General features: G+C 48.0%; 1 protein-coding gene across 8 annotated transcripts in view; it reads left to right on the top strand.

Moving 5' to 3' along the window:
• The window catches only part of CSDE1 (cold shock domain containing E1), a 522,536-nt gene that overhangs the window by 232,278 nt on the left and 274,357 nt on the right, over positions 1-15,901 (top strand). For all 8 annotated transcript variants that reach the window (XM_069238744.1, XM_069238741.1, XM_069238743.1 and 5 more), the window contains 2 exons: positions 1,528-1,656; positions 1,752-1,877. In XM_069238744.1, coding sequence (XP_069094845.1) covers positions 1,528-1,656; positions 1,752-1,877 — 255 coding nt within the window. The remainder of the gene's footprint in view (positions 1-1,527; positions 1,657-1,751; positions 1,878-15,901) is intronic.

Genomic DNA, 15,901 nt, shown 5'->3' with positions numbered 1-15,901 from the left:
ACTCTTATGGAAATCATGACTAGCGTACACTTCCATACGACTGCACATTGCAGCGATTGCAGCATATCTCGAACCACTTTTCTGTACACCGATTATTAAGGCTTTTATAGAAGTTAATAAGAATTCCTCCACGGGCTCCACCAGTCTCATCATGGAAGTTTAATTTTGTACTTATGAGGTTAATGTTAACACCTTTTGAGCCATTCCATTCCTGTCCATTACAGTTACTGTCATGGAAGATTGCTTTCCTGGTGGCTTTAACCACATTAAGAAGGGTTATTGAGATAAATGCTCTTATAGAAGAACCTTACTCCGATTTCTCAAGATAAGGTATGACTAGGGACAAATCTACAATTTCTTCCAAAAGTTGTTTCACCTTTTCACCTAAATCAGACACTTGATCTATCAGTCTTTCTTTTCCAAAGCAAGAGACAGTTGCTGCAAGAGGACTTCATACACTTGAGCTCCAGAGTGTTGAAATGTATTACATTAGCAGGACTAAAACTTTTAGGTACACACAACAGTTGTTCATTGTGTTCTCAAACCCTAAAAATGGAAACACGATTTCTAAAGTTGGAATTGCGAAATGGAAACTCACATGCATACAGATATGTTACAAAGAAGCAAAACCAAGATTACAAAGAGTTCCATAGGCACATTCTAATAGAAGAAAGGTGCTGCTAAGGCTTTTCTGGGTAACATCTCTTTAGCTCAAATTTGCAAGGCTCCTACATGGGCAAACGTGCACACACATTACTAAGCACTATTTTGTTGATGTCCAAGCAAGACAGCAATCTCTTGATGGAAAAACTTATACCCTATTCCAGACATCTGCACAATTGGATGACTAAAGCCACTGCAAGACGAGAACTGCTTTACCATCTGTACATAGACGTGTATCTGCACCCAGTACATGTGATGAATAGAGCATGTGACTGACCCTGCAAGCATTTATTCGTAGCGTGTAGTGCTCCAGAATCAAATGCACCCTCCAGGTAGGCATTTGCTGATATCTGATTCCTTGTATATAGAGATATGTACATATATTTTACTGTTACACATATAATGCTCGACTATTTCTATGTCTTCACTAGCTCCATTCTCACTCACCATAATGAAGGGGGAATATTGAACAGTCTAACAAAGGAGCCATTGAAAATGCACATTACCTCGAAGAAGCGTTGTCTTGACGTCACGTCAGCAATGAGACTTCTTCGAGAAAAGCAAGTTGTAGAGCCAAGCACCATATAGATGACAGGAGTGTGCATAGCATGTGAATCTGCAACACTGCATGCTGCAAATAGATGAGTGCAAGGTAGCTTATGCCTTCTGGTGGATACTCTACCTGTGTATTCCTGACTGACCCTCTCTCCTCCCAGTTCGGTGAATAAGTGTTAGGGAAATATAAGATCTTAAAATTGAATGTGGTTCTGCACTTTTTACGGTATCCGTCAATCCGCTCTTAAGGCATAATTCCTTGAAGTAATTTAACAAGGCCTAATTTAGCTACTTTGTCTTGTCCTTTAGGAAGCCTTTGGATTCATCGAAAGAGGTGATGTAGTAAAGGAAATATTCTTTCACTACAGTGAATTTAAAGTTGACCTAGAAGCCTTGCAGCCTGGTGATGATGTGGAGTTTACAATCAAGGATAGAAATGTAAGAAACTTTTTTTTCTTTTTTTTTTTATAAATATTCTTGTATTTCATCCGTTTGTAATTGGTGATTGTAATTAAAATGTAATATTTTTACAGGGTAAAGAGGTTGCAACAGATGTAAGGTTGCTACCTCAGGGGACGGTTATTTTTGAAGACATCAGCATTGAGTATTTTGAGGGCACGGTAACCAAAGTTATCCCAAAAATACCTAACAAAAACCAGGTATGTTGCATTTATATTATTGTTACATAGACTTTGCTTTGAAACATTTGCAAATCACACCTTTTATACTTCCATATGATCATAGCTATCTTGGCGTATGTATGCTTTCATTGCATTTGCCACGGACATCTTGTTTAAACACGGAACTTTAAACTTTCATTTTGCATCAGTCTTTGTAGAGAACCATTAATTAAGACGTTCAGGAATGTACTGCTAACAAAATGTTCTTGGTTACATCTATAAAAAGCATGATTTTATGGGAAAAAATGGATTTGTAATGTTTTGCATAATTAGTCTGCCTACTGTGAATGATTCAAACATTACATGTTGTGCTGTTTATAGCATATTGTCTCCCTTTTAATGTAAAAATCTGTGTGTTGATGTAGGAAGTTGGCTCTGTATGCACTATTTCAAAGTAAGGAATAGTATGCACAGAGTCCAAGAGTTCCCCTTAGAGGTAAGATAGTGGCAAAAAGAGATAATACTAATGCTCTATTTTGTGGTAGTGTGGTCGAGCAGTAGGCTTATCAAAGGAGAAGTGTTAAGCATTTGTTGTACATACACACAGGCAATAAATGAGGAACACACACTCAGAGACAAATCCAGCCAATAGGTTTTGTTAGAGAAAAATATCTTTTCTTAGTTTATTTTAAGAACCACAGGTTCAAATTCTACATGTAATATCTCATTTGAAAGGTATTGCAGGTAAGTACTTTAGGAACTTTGAATCATTACATTAGCATGTATACTTTTTACATAAAACACAATAAGCTGTTTTAAAAGTGGACACAGTGCAATTTTCACAGTTCCTGGGGGCGGTAAGTTTTTGTTAGTTTTGTCAGGTAAGTAAATCACTTACAAGTCTCAGGTTTGGGTCCAAGGTAGCCCACCGTTGGGGGTTCAGAGCAACCCCAAAGTTACCACACCAGCAGCTCAGGGCCGGTCAGGTGCAGAGGTCAAAGAGGTGCCCAAAACGCATAGGCTGCAATGGAGAGAAGGGGGTGCCCCGGTCTGCCAGCAGGTAAGTACCCGCGTCTTCGGAGGGCAGACCAGGGGGGTTTTGTAGGGCACCGGGGGGGACACAAGTTCACACAAAAAGTACACCCTCAGCGGCACTGGGGCGGCCGGGTGCAGTGTAGAAACAAGCGTCAGGTTTTCAATGTAAATCAATGAGAGATCAAGGGATCTCTTCAGCGTTGCAGGCAGGCAAGGGGGGGCTCCTCGGGGTAGCCACCACCTGGGCAAGGGAGAGGGCCTCCTGGGGGTCACTCCTGCACAGGAGTTCCGTTCCTTTCGGTGCTGGGGGCTGCGGGTGCAGTCTTTTCCAGGCGTCGGGAAAGGGAGTTCAGGCAGTCGCGGTCAGGGGGAGCCTCGGGATTCCCTCTGCAGGCGTCGCTGTGGGGGCTCAGGGGGGACAACTTTGGTTACTCACGGTCTCGGAGTCGCCGGAGGGTCCTCCCTGAGGTGTTGGTTCTCCACCAGTCGAGTCGGGGTCGCCGGGTGCAGTGTTGCAAGTCTCACGCTTCTTGCGGGGAGTTGCAGGGGTCTTTAAGTCTGCTCCTTGAAACAAAGTTGCAGTTCTTTTGGAGCAGTGCCGCTGTCCTCAGGAGTTTCTTGTCTTTCTTGAAGTCGGGCAGTCCTCAGAGGATTCAGAGGTCGCTGGTCCCTTGGAAAGCGTCGCTGGAGCAGGGTTCTTTGGAAGGCAGGAGACAGGCCGGTAGGACTGGGACCAAAGCAGTTGGTGTCTTCTGTTCTTCCTCTGCAGGGGTTTTTCAGCTCAGCAGTCTTCTTCTTCTTGTAGTTTCAGGAATCTACATTCTTAGGTTCAGGGGAGCCCTTAAATACTAAATTTAAGGGCGTGTTTAGGTCTGGGGGGGTTAGTAGCCAATGGCTACTAGCCCTGAGGGTGGGTACACCCTCTTTGTGCCTCCTCCCAAGGGGAGGGGGTCACATCCCTAATCCTATTGGGGGAATCCTCCTTCTACAAGATGGAGGATTTCTAAAAGTCAGAGTCACCTCAGCTCAGGACACCTTAGGGGCTGTCCTGACTGGCCAGTGACTCCTCCTTGTTTTTCTCATTATCTCTCCTGGACTTGCCACCAAAAGTGGGGGCTGTGTCCAGGGGGTGGGCATCTCCACTAGCTGGAGTGCCCTGGGGCATTGTAACACGAAGCTTGAGCCTTTGAAGCTCACTGCTAGGTGTTACAGTTCCTGCAGGGGGGAGGTGTGAAGCACCTCCACCCAGAGCAGGCTTTGTTTCTGTCCTCAGAGCACAAAGGCTCTCACCGCATGAGGTCAGACACTCGTCTCTCAGCAGCAGGCTGGCACAGACCAGTCAGTCCTGCACTGAACAATTGGGTAAAATACAGGGGGTATCTCTAAGATGGCCTCTGTGTGCATTTTTTAATAAATCCAACACCGGCATCAGTGTGGGTTTATTACTCTGAGAAGTTTGATACCAAACTTCCCAGTATTCAGTGTAGCCATTATGGAGCTGTGGAGTTCATGTAAAACAGACTCCCAGACCATATACTCTTATGGCTACCCTGCACTTACAATGTCTAAGGTTTTGCTTAGACACTGTAGGGGCATAGTGCTCATGCACATATGCCCTCACCTATGGTATAGTGCACCCTGCCTTAGGGCTGTAAGGCCTACTAGAGGGGTGACTTATCTATACTGCATAGGCAGTGTGAGGTTGGCATGGCACCTTGAGGGGAGTGCCATGTCGACTTACTCGTTTTGTTCTCATCAGCACACACAAGCTGGCAAGCAGTGTCTGTGCTGAGTGAGGGGTCCCCAGGGTGGCATAAGATATGCTGCAGCCCTTGGAGACCTTCCCTGGCATCAGGGCCCTTGGTACCAGGGGTACCAGTTACAAGGGACTTACCTGGATGCCAGGGTGTGCCAATTGTGGAATCAAAAACACATTTTAGGTGAAAGAACACTGGTGCTGGGGCCTGGTTAGCAGGGTCCCAGCACACTTCTCAGTCAAGTCAGCATCAGTATCAGGCAAAAAGTGGGGGGTAACTGCAACAGGGAGCCATTTCTTTACAGTTGACCACAGGCATGCTTCTACTCCTAAGCCATGCATTCTAGACGCCATCTTAAATGGTTGTTCTCACCAGTTGGAGTGTACACTTTGTTAAGGCACCTGTGCTGTTTTTGACTACAAAATTGTACCTAATGACTCGAGAAAATGTCTGTCTAATTCTAGCTTGAGATCGTACATACACTCTGGTTCCTGCATCTTTGCCCATTTTTATTCTGAGACCCGGCCCCCCCGTCCACCCCCCCACCCCCCCCCCCCAGTCCACCACCCCCCCACCCCCCCTAATTTTTAGTGGAAGAATGCATATTTGTTTGTAGCATGTGTTGCTGTAGATACGCAGGCTCTGAATACACCTGCCATATATTGTTTGGCTTGGACTTTAGCAAGTTTTTATCTTTCTCGATCAGGACACAGTGCAGGGTATGTGGCCTGCCAAGCAGCAGGGCCATCACATTAGTTACCTTGAGCTATTGGCGATATGCCTCATCCTTAAGGCTTTTCTACCATTCAATTCTGTTCTGGTCAGGCCAGGCATGACTGCCATACACTCCTTATAAGAGCAGGGGGCACCCGCTTAAACTCATTCCCTGCTGGCTCAGTCTGGCATTGGACTCTCCACAGCCTCATTCACTTGATGACGGAGTACCTCCTGGGGTGGACAATTACATGGCACACCTTCTAAGCGGGACACATAAGCAAGTCCACGAGTGGGAACTCCGCCAGCATATTTTGCACCTGTATTTCCACTGCTGGGGCAAGCCATATTAAGAACTATCTGCCCCATCTGAGAGAGCAAAATGCCCAAACAGCAACTCCATATGCTCAAACCCACGGTCCATCTGCAATGCACTATGAATTTCCTATTGGAGGGACCTTTGCTTGGGACCTTTGCTTGTGCTTTTCAAACTTTCCTGCTTCTTGCATTTGGTGGTGCAGAAGATGTGGAAAACATTGCAAACCCTCATCCTAACAACCCCCAGGATCCCACCGGGCCAAACATCCCTGGCATTTGTCACAAATTGATGGGGGATCATCCCCCATAAGAAGCTCTCCAATAGGCTGGACCTTCTCACCAGGAATCAAGGGCATATCAGGCACCCGGATCCCCATCAACTCAATCTAATGATGTCGCACTTGAGGTCTTAAAATTTGGTTACCTGGGTCACCATAAGTGCATGGACATCTTGTGGGAGTGCTTTGGTCTATCCCACAGCCATGCTATGCAGTACAGTGGAAAGGATGCGTCCAGTACTGCAACGCTAATGAGCAAAACCCTTTAAAGTCTGCTGTCCTGGATATTATTGACCCAATCTCCAGAAGTTGTGCCTAGCCCACATCTCAATATGACTTCATTTAGCGGAATTAACCTCATGCATGTTACACAGGAAGCATTCCTCCCTCTTAGGCATACCTGTAATGAAAGCATTTATAGAATTCCTCAATAATCATTCCTTCCAGGTTTTCACCAACACAAGTCTTTAACCTTAATATTGTCTTACCAGACACATGGCTCCCCCGTTTGAGGCCTTACATTCTTGGCCCCATCACTGACTGTTCTAGAAGGTAGCCTTCCAGGTTGCAATAACTTGTTTATGCTGCATTAGTGAGTTGCAAGTCCTCACACTGCAAGAACCCTTTTATTCATGTTCACAGGGACAGTTTGGTGCTGAGGACAAACCTCAAGTTCCTTCCTAAGGAGGTTTCTCTTTTCCATCAAAATCAGGCAATAGAGTGCCAGTCTTCCTTCCCCAGCCAGACTCTGTGGCAGAGACCACTTAATACCCTAGACATAAAGCGTGCTCTTGTACCTGGATTTTGCAAGGTGGACTAACTGTTTACGGCCTTTGCAAAGCTTCAGAGGGGGCCACCTATATCTAAAGCAGGAATTGTTAGATTGATAGTCAAGTGTATCCAGACATCCATACACAGCAAATCTAGAGATCCCTCCCAGTTACCCCTAGGAACCACTATGCTTGCAAGAGGGCTACAACCATGGCCTTCTTAGGAAACACTCCACTAACCGACATATGCAAGACAACTACATGGTCATCCCCACACAGGTTTACTAAACAACGTTCTACTCCTATTCTAGCCAAACAGGCTGTGATTGGCCAGGTGGTCTTAAGGCCCTTATTTCAGACATCTGCGTCATCCACACGCGAGCCACTGCTTAAAGGCGGGTAATGCTTTACAGTCTATGCAGAGCATCTGTATCTACAATAACACGTTACAAACAGAAAATGTTACTCATAAGCATTTTATTTGAAGCGTTTAGTGCAGTAGATTTACTTGTGCCCACACTCCTTCCCAGACATGTGGCTCTGATCAGAGGTAGTCTTTCAATTAGCTTTCTACAGTACACATGTGCATCATATAGTGTTAACAAACCAATCCATACTACTTTCAACCACTGTGCGGAAAAGTCTAACATTGACTCAGTGCTCATGCTCATTACCAGTTGTGGAAGGAGTCAATCAAACCTTGTGACTTTGAAAGACTTCTAAAACGAAAACCAACTTATAGGGATCTGAGCATATAAAATCTGTGTGTCATAATGTGTAGGAAGTTGGCTCTGTATGCACTATTTCAAAGTAAGGAATAGTATGCACAGAGTCCAAGGGTTCCCCTTAGAGGTAAGATAGTGGCAAAAAGAGATAATACTAATGCTCTATTTTGTGGTAGTGTGGTCGAGCAGTAGGCTTATCAAAGGAGTAGTGTTAAGCATTTGTTGTACACACACAAGCAATAAATGAGGAACACACACTCAGAGACCATTCCAGGCCAATAGGTTTTTGTATAGAAAAATATCTTTTCTTAGTTTATTTTAAGAACCACAGGCTCACATTTTACATGTAATACTTTAAATGAAAGGTATTGCAGGTAGGTACTTTAGGAACTTTGAATAATCAAAATAGCATATACAGTCTTCACATAAATCGCATATAGCTATTTTAAAACTAGACACAGTGCAATTTTCACAGTTCCTAGGGGGAATAAGAGTTGGTTAGTTTTTGCAGGTAAGTAAACCACCTACGGGTTCAAGTTTGGGTCCAAGGTAGCCCACCGTTGGGGGTTCAGAGCAACCCCAAAGTTACCACACCAGCAGCTCAGGGCCGGTCAGGTGCAGAGTTCAAAGTGGTGCCCAAAACGCATAGGCTTCAATGGAGAAGGGGGTGCCCCGGTTCCAGTCTGCCAGCAGGTAAGTACCCGCGTCTTCGGAGGGCAGACCAGGGGGGTTTTGTAGGGCACCGGGGGGGACACAAGTCAGCACAGAAAGTGCACCCTCAGCAGCACGGGGGCAGCCGGGTGCAGTGTGCAAACACGCGTCTGGTTTGTAATTGAAATCAATGGGAGACCAAGGGGTCTCTTCAGCGATGCAGGCAAGGGGGGGGGGGGCTCCTCTGGGTAGCCACCACCTGGGCAAGGGAGAGGGTCTCCTGGGGGTCACTCCTGCACTGGAGTTCCGATCTTTCAGGTCCTGGGGGCTGCGGGTGCAGAGTCTTTTCCAGGCGTCGGGATCTGGGAGTCAGGCAGTCGCGGTCAGGGGGAGCCTCTGGATTCCCTCTGCAGGCGTCGCTGTGGGGGGGCAACTCTGGCTACTCACGGTCTCGTAGCCGCCGGGGAGTCCTCCCTGAAGTGTTGTTTCTCCACAAGTCGAGCCGGGGGCGTCTGGTGCAGAGTAGCAAGTCTCACGCTTCCGGCGGGAAACACAGGTTGTTTAAAGTTGCTCCTTTGAAACAAAGTTGCAGTCTTGGGTGAACAGAGCCGCTGTCCTCGGGAGTTTCTTGGTCCTTCTAGAGTAGGGCAGTCCTCTGAGGATTCAGAGGTCGCTGGTCCTGGGGAAAGTGTCGCTGGAGCAGTGTCTTTAGAAGTGGGGAGACAGGCCGGTAGAGCTGGGGCCAAAGCAGTTGGTGTCGCCGTCTTCTCTTCAGGGTTTTTCAGTTCAGCAGTCCCCTTCTTAGGTTGCAGGAATCTGAGCTCCTAGGTTCAGGGAATCCCCTAAATACAGAATTTAGGGGTGTGTTTAGGACAGGGAGGGCAGTAGCCAATGGCTACTGTCCTTGAGGGTGGCTACACCCTCTTTGTGCCTCCTCCCAAGGGGAGGGGGTCGCATTCCTATCCCTATTGGGGGGATCCTCCATCTGCAAGATGGAGGATTCCTAAAAGTCAGAGTCACTTCAGCTCAGGTTGCCTTAGGGGCTGTCCTGACTGGCCAGTGACTCCTCCTTGTTTTTCTCATCTCCTCCGGCCTTGCTGCCAAAAGTGGGGCCGTGGCCGGAGGGGGCGGGCAACTCCACTAGCTGGAATGCCCTGTGGTGCTGTAACAAAGGGGGTGAGCCTTTGAGGCTCACCGCCAGGTGTACAGCTCCTGCAAGGGGGAGGGGATAAGCATCTCCACCCAGTGCAGGCTTTGTTCCTAGCCACAGAGTGACAAAGGCACTCTCCCCATGTGGCCAGCAACATGTCTCGAGTGTGGCAGGCTGCTGGAACCAGTCAGCCTACACAGGTAGTTGGTTAAGGTTTCAGGGGGCACCTCTAAGGTGCCCTCTGGGGTGTATGTTACAATAAAATGTACACTGGTGTAGGAAGTTGGCTCTGTATGTGCTATTTCAAAGTAAGGAATAGCATGCACAGAGTCCAAGGGTTCCTGTAGGAAGTTGGCTCTGTATGTGCTATTTCAAAGTAAGGAATAGCATGCACAGAGTCCAAGGGTTCCCCTTAGAGGTAAAATAGTGGTAAAAATAGATAATACTAATGCTCTATTTTGTGGTAGTGTGGTCGAGCAGTAGGCTTATCCAAGGAGTAGTGTTAAGCATTTGTTGTACATACACATAGACAATAAATGAGGTACACACACTCAGAAACAAATCCAGCCAATAGGTTTTGTATAGAAAAATATCTTTTCTTAGTTTATTTTAAGAACCACAGGTTCAAATTCTACATGTAATATCTCATTTGAAAGGTATTGCAGGTAAGTACTTTAGGAACTTTAAATCATAAAAATTGCATGTATACTTTTCAAGTTATTGACAAATAGCTGTTTTAAAAGTGGACACTTAGTGCAATTTTCACAGTTCCTGGGGGAGGTAAGTTTTTGTTAGTTTTACCAGGTAAGTAAGACACTTACAGGGCTTAGTTCTTGGTCCAAGGTAGCCCACCGTTGGGGGTTCAGAGCAACCCCAAAGTCACCACACCAGCAGCTCAGGGCCGGTCAGGTGCAGAGTTCAAAGTGGTGCCCAAAACACATAGGCTAGAATGGAGAGAAGGGGGTGCCCCGGTTCCGGTCTGCTTGCAGGTAAGTACCCGCGTTTTCGGAGGGCAGACCAGGGGGGTTTTGTAGGGCACCGGGGGGGACACAAGTCCACACAGAAATTTCACCCTCAGCGGCGCGGGGGCGGCCGGGTGCAGTGTAGAAACAAGCGTCGGGTTCGCAATGTTAGTCTATGAGAGATCTCGGGATCTCTTCAGCGCTGCAGGCAGGCAAGGGGGGGGTTCCTCGGGGAAACCTCCACTTGGGCAAGGGAGAGGGACTCCTGGGGGTCACTTCTCCAGTGAAAGTCCGGTCCTTCAGGTCCTGGGGGCTGCGGGTGCAGGGTCTCTCCCAGGCGTCGGGACTTTGGATTCAAAGAGTCGCGGTCAGGGGAAGCCTCGGGATTCCCTCTGCAGGCGGCGCTGTGGGGGCTCAGGGGGGACAGGTTTTGGTACTCACAGTATCAGAGTAGTCCTGGGGTCCCTCCTGAGGTGTTGGATCGCCACCAGCCGAGTCGGGGTCGCCGGGTGCAGTGTTGCAAGTCTCACGCTTCTTGCGGGGAGCTTGCAGGGATCTTTAAAGCTGCTGGAAACAAAGTTGCAGCTTTTCTTGGAGCAGGTCCGCTGTCCTCGGGAGTTTCTTGTCTTTTCGAAGCAGGGGCAGTCCTCAGAGGATGTCGAGGTCGCTGGTCCCTTCGGAAGGCGTCGCTGGAGCAGGATCTTTGGAAGGCAGGAGACAGGCCGGTGAGTTTCTGGAGCCAAGGCAGTTGTCGTCTTCTGGTCTTCCTCTGCAGGGGTTTTTCAGCTAGGCAGTCCTTCTTCTTGTAGTTGCAGGAATCTAATTTTCTAGGGTTCAGGGTAGCCCTTAAATACTAAATTTAAGGGCGTGTTTAGGTCTGGGGGGTTAGTAGCCAATGGCTACTAGCCCTGAGGGTGGGTACACCCTCTTTGTGCCTCCTCCCAAGGGGAGGGGGTCACAATCCTAACCCTATTGGGGGAATCCTCCATCTGCAAGATGGAGGATTTCTAAAAGTTAGTCACTTCAGCTCAGGACACCTTAGGGGCTGTCCTGACTGGCCAGTGACTCCTCCTTGTTTTTCTCATTATTTTCTCCGGCCTTGCCGCCAAAAGTGGGGCCTGGCCGGAGGGGGCGGGCAACTCCACTAGCTGGAGTGGCCTGCTGGGTTGGCACAAAGGAGGTGAGCCTTTGAGGCTCACCGCCAGGTGTGACAACTCCTGCCTGGGGGAGGTGTTAGCATCTCCACCCAGTGCAGGCTTTGTTACTGGCCTCAGAGTGACAAAGGCACTCTCCCCATGGGGCCAGCAACATGTCTCGGTTTGTGGCAGGCTGCTAAAACTAGTCAGCCTACACAGATAGTCGGTTAAGTTTCAGGGGGCACCTCTAAGGTGCCCTCTGTGGTGTATTTTACAATAAAATGTACACTGGCATCAGTGTGCATTTATTGTGCTGAGAAGTTTGATACCAAACTTCCCAGTTTTCAGTGTAGCCATTATGGTGCTGTGGAGTTCGTGTTTGACAGACTCCCAGACCATATACTCTTATGGCTACCCTGCACTTACAATGTCTAAGGTTTTGTTTAGACACTGTAGGGGTACCAGGCTCATGCACTGGTACCCTCACCTATGGTATAGTGCACCCTGCCTTAGGGCTGTAAGGCCTGCTAGAGGGGTGTCTTACCTATACTGCATAGGCAGTGAGAGGCTGGCATGGCACCCTGAGGGGAGTGCCATGTCGACTTACTCGTTTTGTCCTCACTAGCACACACAAGCTGGCAAGCAGTGTGTCTGTGCTGAGTGAGAGGTCTCCAGGGTGGCATAAGACATGCTGCAGCCCTTAGAGACCTTCCTTGGCATCAGGGCCCTTGGTACCAGAAGTACCAGTTACAAGGGACTTATCTGGATGCCAGGGTCTGCCAATTGTGGATACAAAAGTACAGGTTAGGGAAAGAACACTGGTGCTGGGGCCTGGTTAGCAGGCCTCAGCACACTTTCAATTGTAAACATAGCATCAGCAAAGGCAAAAAGTCAGGGGGCAACCATGCCAAGGAGGCATTTCCTTACAGTTCCCCTTAGAGGTAAGATAGTGGCAAAAAGAGATAATACTAATGCTCTATTTTGTGGTAGTGTGGTCGAGCAGTAGGCTTATCAAAGGAGTAGTGTTAAGCATTTGTTGTACATACACACAGGCAATAAATGAGGAACACACACTCAGAGACAAATCCAGCCAATAGGTTTTGTTATAGAAAAATATCTTTTCTTAGTTTATTTTAAGAACCACAGGTTCAAATTCTACATGTAATATCTCATTTGAAAGGTATTGCAGGTAAGTACTTTAGGAACTTTGAATCATTACATTAGCATGTATACTTTTTACATAAAACACAATAAGCTGTTTTAAAAGTGGACACAGTGCAATTTTCCCAGTTCCTGAGGGAGGTAAGTTTTTGTTCGTTTTGTCAGGTAAGTAAATCACTTACAAGTCTCAGGTTTGGGTCCAAGGTAGCCCACCGTTGGGGGTTCAGAGCAACCCCAAAGTTACCACACCAGCAGCTCAGGGCCGGTCAGGTGCAGAGGTCAAAGAGGTGCCCAAAACGCATAGGCTGCAATGGAGAGAAGTGGGTGCCCCGGTTCCGGTCTGCCAGCAGGTAAGTACCCGCGTCTTCGGAGGGCAGACCAGGGGGGTTTTGTAGGGCACCGGGGGGGACACAAGTTCACACAAAAAGTACACCCTCAGCGGCACTGGGGCGGCCGGGTGCAGTGTAGAAACAAGCGTCTGGTTTTCAATGTAAATCAATGAGAGACCAAGGGATCTCTTCAGCGTTGCAGGCAGGCAAGGGGGGGGCTCCTCGGGGTAGCCACCACCTGGACAAGGGAGAGGGCTTCCTGGGGGTCACTCCTGCACAGGAGTTCCGTTCCTTTAGGTGCTGGGGGCTGCGGGTGCAGGGTCTTTTCTAGCCGTCGGGAAATGGAGTTCAGGCAGTCGCGGTCAGGGGGAGCCTCGGGATTCCCTCTGCAGGCGTCGCTGTGGGGGCTCAGGGGGGACAACTTTGGTTACTCACAGTCTCGGAGTCGCCGGAGGGTCCTCCCTGAGGTGTTGGTTCTCCACCAGTCGAGTCGGGGTCGCCGGGTGCAGTGTTGCAAGTCTCACGCTTCTTGCGGGGAGTTGCAGGGGTCTTTAAATCTGCTCCTTGAAACAAAGTTGCAGTTCTTTTGGAGCAGTACTGCTGTCCTCTGGAGTTTCTGGTCTTTCTTGAAGCAGGGCAGTCCTCAGAGGATTCAGAGGTCGCTGGTCCCTTGGAAAGCGTCGCTGGAGCAGGTTTCTTTGGAAGGCAGGAGACAGGCCGGTAAGTCTGGGGCCAAAGCAGTTGGTGTCTTCTGTTCTTCCTCTGCAGGGGCTTTTCAGCTCAGCAGTCTTCTTCTTCTTGTAGTTTCAGGAATCTAAATTCTTAGGTTCAGGGGAGCCCTTAAATACTAAATTTAAGGGCGTGTTTAGGTCTGGGGGGTTAGTAGCCAATGGCTACTAGCCCTGAGGGTGGGTACACCCTCTTTGTGCCTCCTCCCAAGGGGAGGGGGGGCACATCCCTAATCCTATTGGGGGGAATCCTCCATCTGCAAGATGGAGGATTTCTAAAAGTTAGTCACTTCAGGTCAGGACACCTTAGGGGCTCCTTGTTATTCTCATTATTTCCTCCGGCCTTGCCGCCAAAAGTGGGGGCCGTGGCCGGAGGGGGCGGGCAACTCCACTAGCTGGAGTGTCCTGCGGTGCTGGAACAAAGGGGTGAGCCTTTGAGGCTCACCGCCAGGTGTTACAGCTCCTGCCTGGGGGAGGTGTTAGCATCTCCACCCAGTGCAGGCTTTGTTACTGGCCTCAGAGTGACAAAGGCACTCTCCCCATGGGGCCAGCAACATGTCTCTAGTGTGGCAGGCTGCTGGAACCAGTCAGCCTACATTGAACAATTGGGTAAAATACAGGGGGCATCTCTAAGATGCCCTCTGTGTGCATTTTTTAATAAATCCAACACTGGCATCAGTGTGGGTTTATTATTCTGAGAAGTTTGATACCAAACTTCCCAGTATTCAGTGTAGCCATTATGGTGCTGTGGAGTTCGTGTAAAACAGACTCCCAGACCATATACTTTTATGGCTACCCTGCACTTACAATGTCTAAGGTTTTGCTTAGACACTGTAGGGGCATAGTGCTCTTGCACTGGTGCCCTCGCCTATGGTATAGTGCACCCTGCCTTAGGGCTGTAAGGCCTACTAGAGGGGTGACTTATCTATACTGCATAGGCAGTGTGAGGTTTACATGGCACCCTGAGGGGAGTGCCATGTCGACTTACTCGTTTTGTTCTCATCAGCACACACAAGCTGGCAAGCAGTGTGTCTGTGCTGAATGAGGGGTCCCCAGGGTGGCATAAGATATGCTGCAGCCCTTAGAGACCTTCCCTGGCATCAGGGCCCTGGGTACCAGTTACAAGGGAATTACCTGGATGCCAGGGTGTGCCAATTGTGGAATCAAAAGTACATTTTAGGTGAAAGAACACTGGTGCTGGGGCCTGGCTAGCAGGGTCCCAGCACACTTCTCAGTCAAGTCAGCATCAGTATCAGGCAAAAAGTGGGGGGTAACTGCAACAGGGAGCCATTTCTTTACAACTGGCATCAGTGTGCATTTATTGTGCTAAGAAGTTTGATACCAAACTTCCCAGTTTTCAGTGTAGCCATTATGGTGCTGTGGAGTTCGTGTTTGACAGACTCCCAGACCATATATTCTTATGGCTACCCTGCACTTACAATGTCTAAGGTTTGGCTTACACTGTAGGGGCACAGTGCTAATGCACTGGTGCCCTCACCTATGGTATAGTGCACCCTGCCTTAGGGGTGTAAGGCCTGCTAGAGTGGTGACTTATCTATACTGCATAGGCAGTGTGAGGTTGGCATGGCACCCTGAGGGGAGTGCCATGTCAACTTACTCGTTTTGTCCTCACCAGCACACACAAGCTGGCAAGCAGTGTGTCTGTGCTGAGTGAGGGGTCCCCAGGGTGGCATAAGATATGGTGCAGCCCTTAGAGACCTTCCCTGGCATCGGGCCCTTGGTACCAGGGGTACCAGTTACAAGGGACGTACCTGGATGCCAGGGTGTGCCAATTGTGTAAACAAAAGTACAGGTTAGGGAAAGAACACTGGTGCTGGGGCCTGGTTAGCAGGCCTCAGTACACTTTCAAATCAAAACATAGCATCAGCAAAGGCAAAAGGTCAGGGGGTAACCATGCCAAGGAGGCATTTCCTTACATAATGTTTAAAAAAAAAGACTCCAAAGCATTGATTTATAAAATAAACGTGTCTAAAAAACATACAGCAGCTTTGTGCTTTTAAAAAACGTATTTCTATTTTTTGAAAGGGCAAAAAATAAGTGTCTGAATATATATTTATCATCTTAAAGTCACAAAATGGCAAATGTTAACACAAAATAAAGCACACAGTAGTGTGGTTCTCTTAAGTGTTACAGGATTCTGTGCTTCAAAAGGCACTCTTTAGTGTTTTGATATATTAATGAAGATCTTACAGTACTAACACAACAAATAGCTAACTTGTAGTAGTCTTACTGTCCGCCTTCAAATGACGTGCCTTTAAAGGCTTCTTAGACATTGGAACCCATTTGTTTCTTCTATGAAAGGTATGTGAAGATCATTTTCACTTGACT

The sequence above is a fragment of the Pleurodeles waltl genome, chromosome 6 (genome assembly GCF_031143425.1).
Source record: "Pleurodeles waltl isolate 20211129_DDA chromosome 6, aPleWal1.hap1.20221129, whole genome shotgun sequence".
Lineage (NCBI taxonomy): Eukaryota > Metazoa > Chordata > Amphibia > Caudata > Salamandridae > Pleurodeles > Pleurodeles waltl.
Note: the sequence above shows the minus strand (reverse complement) of the source record. Positions and strands in the feature narration are given on the sequence as shown.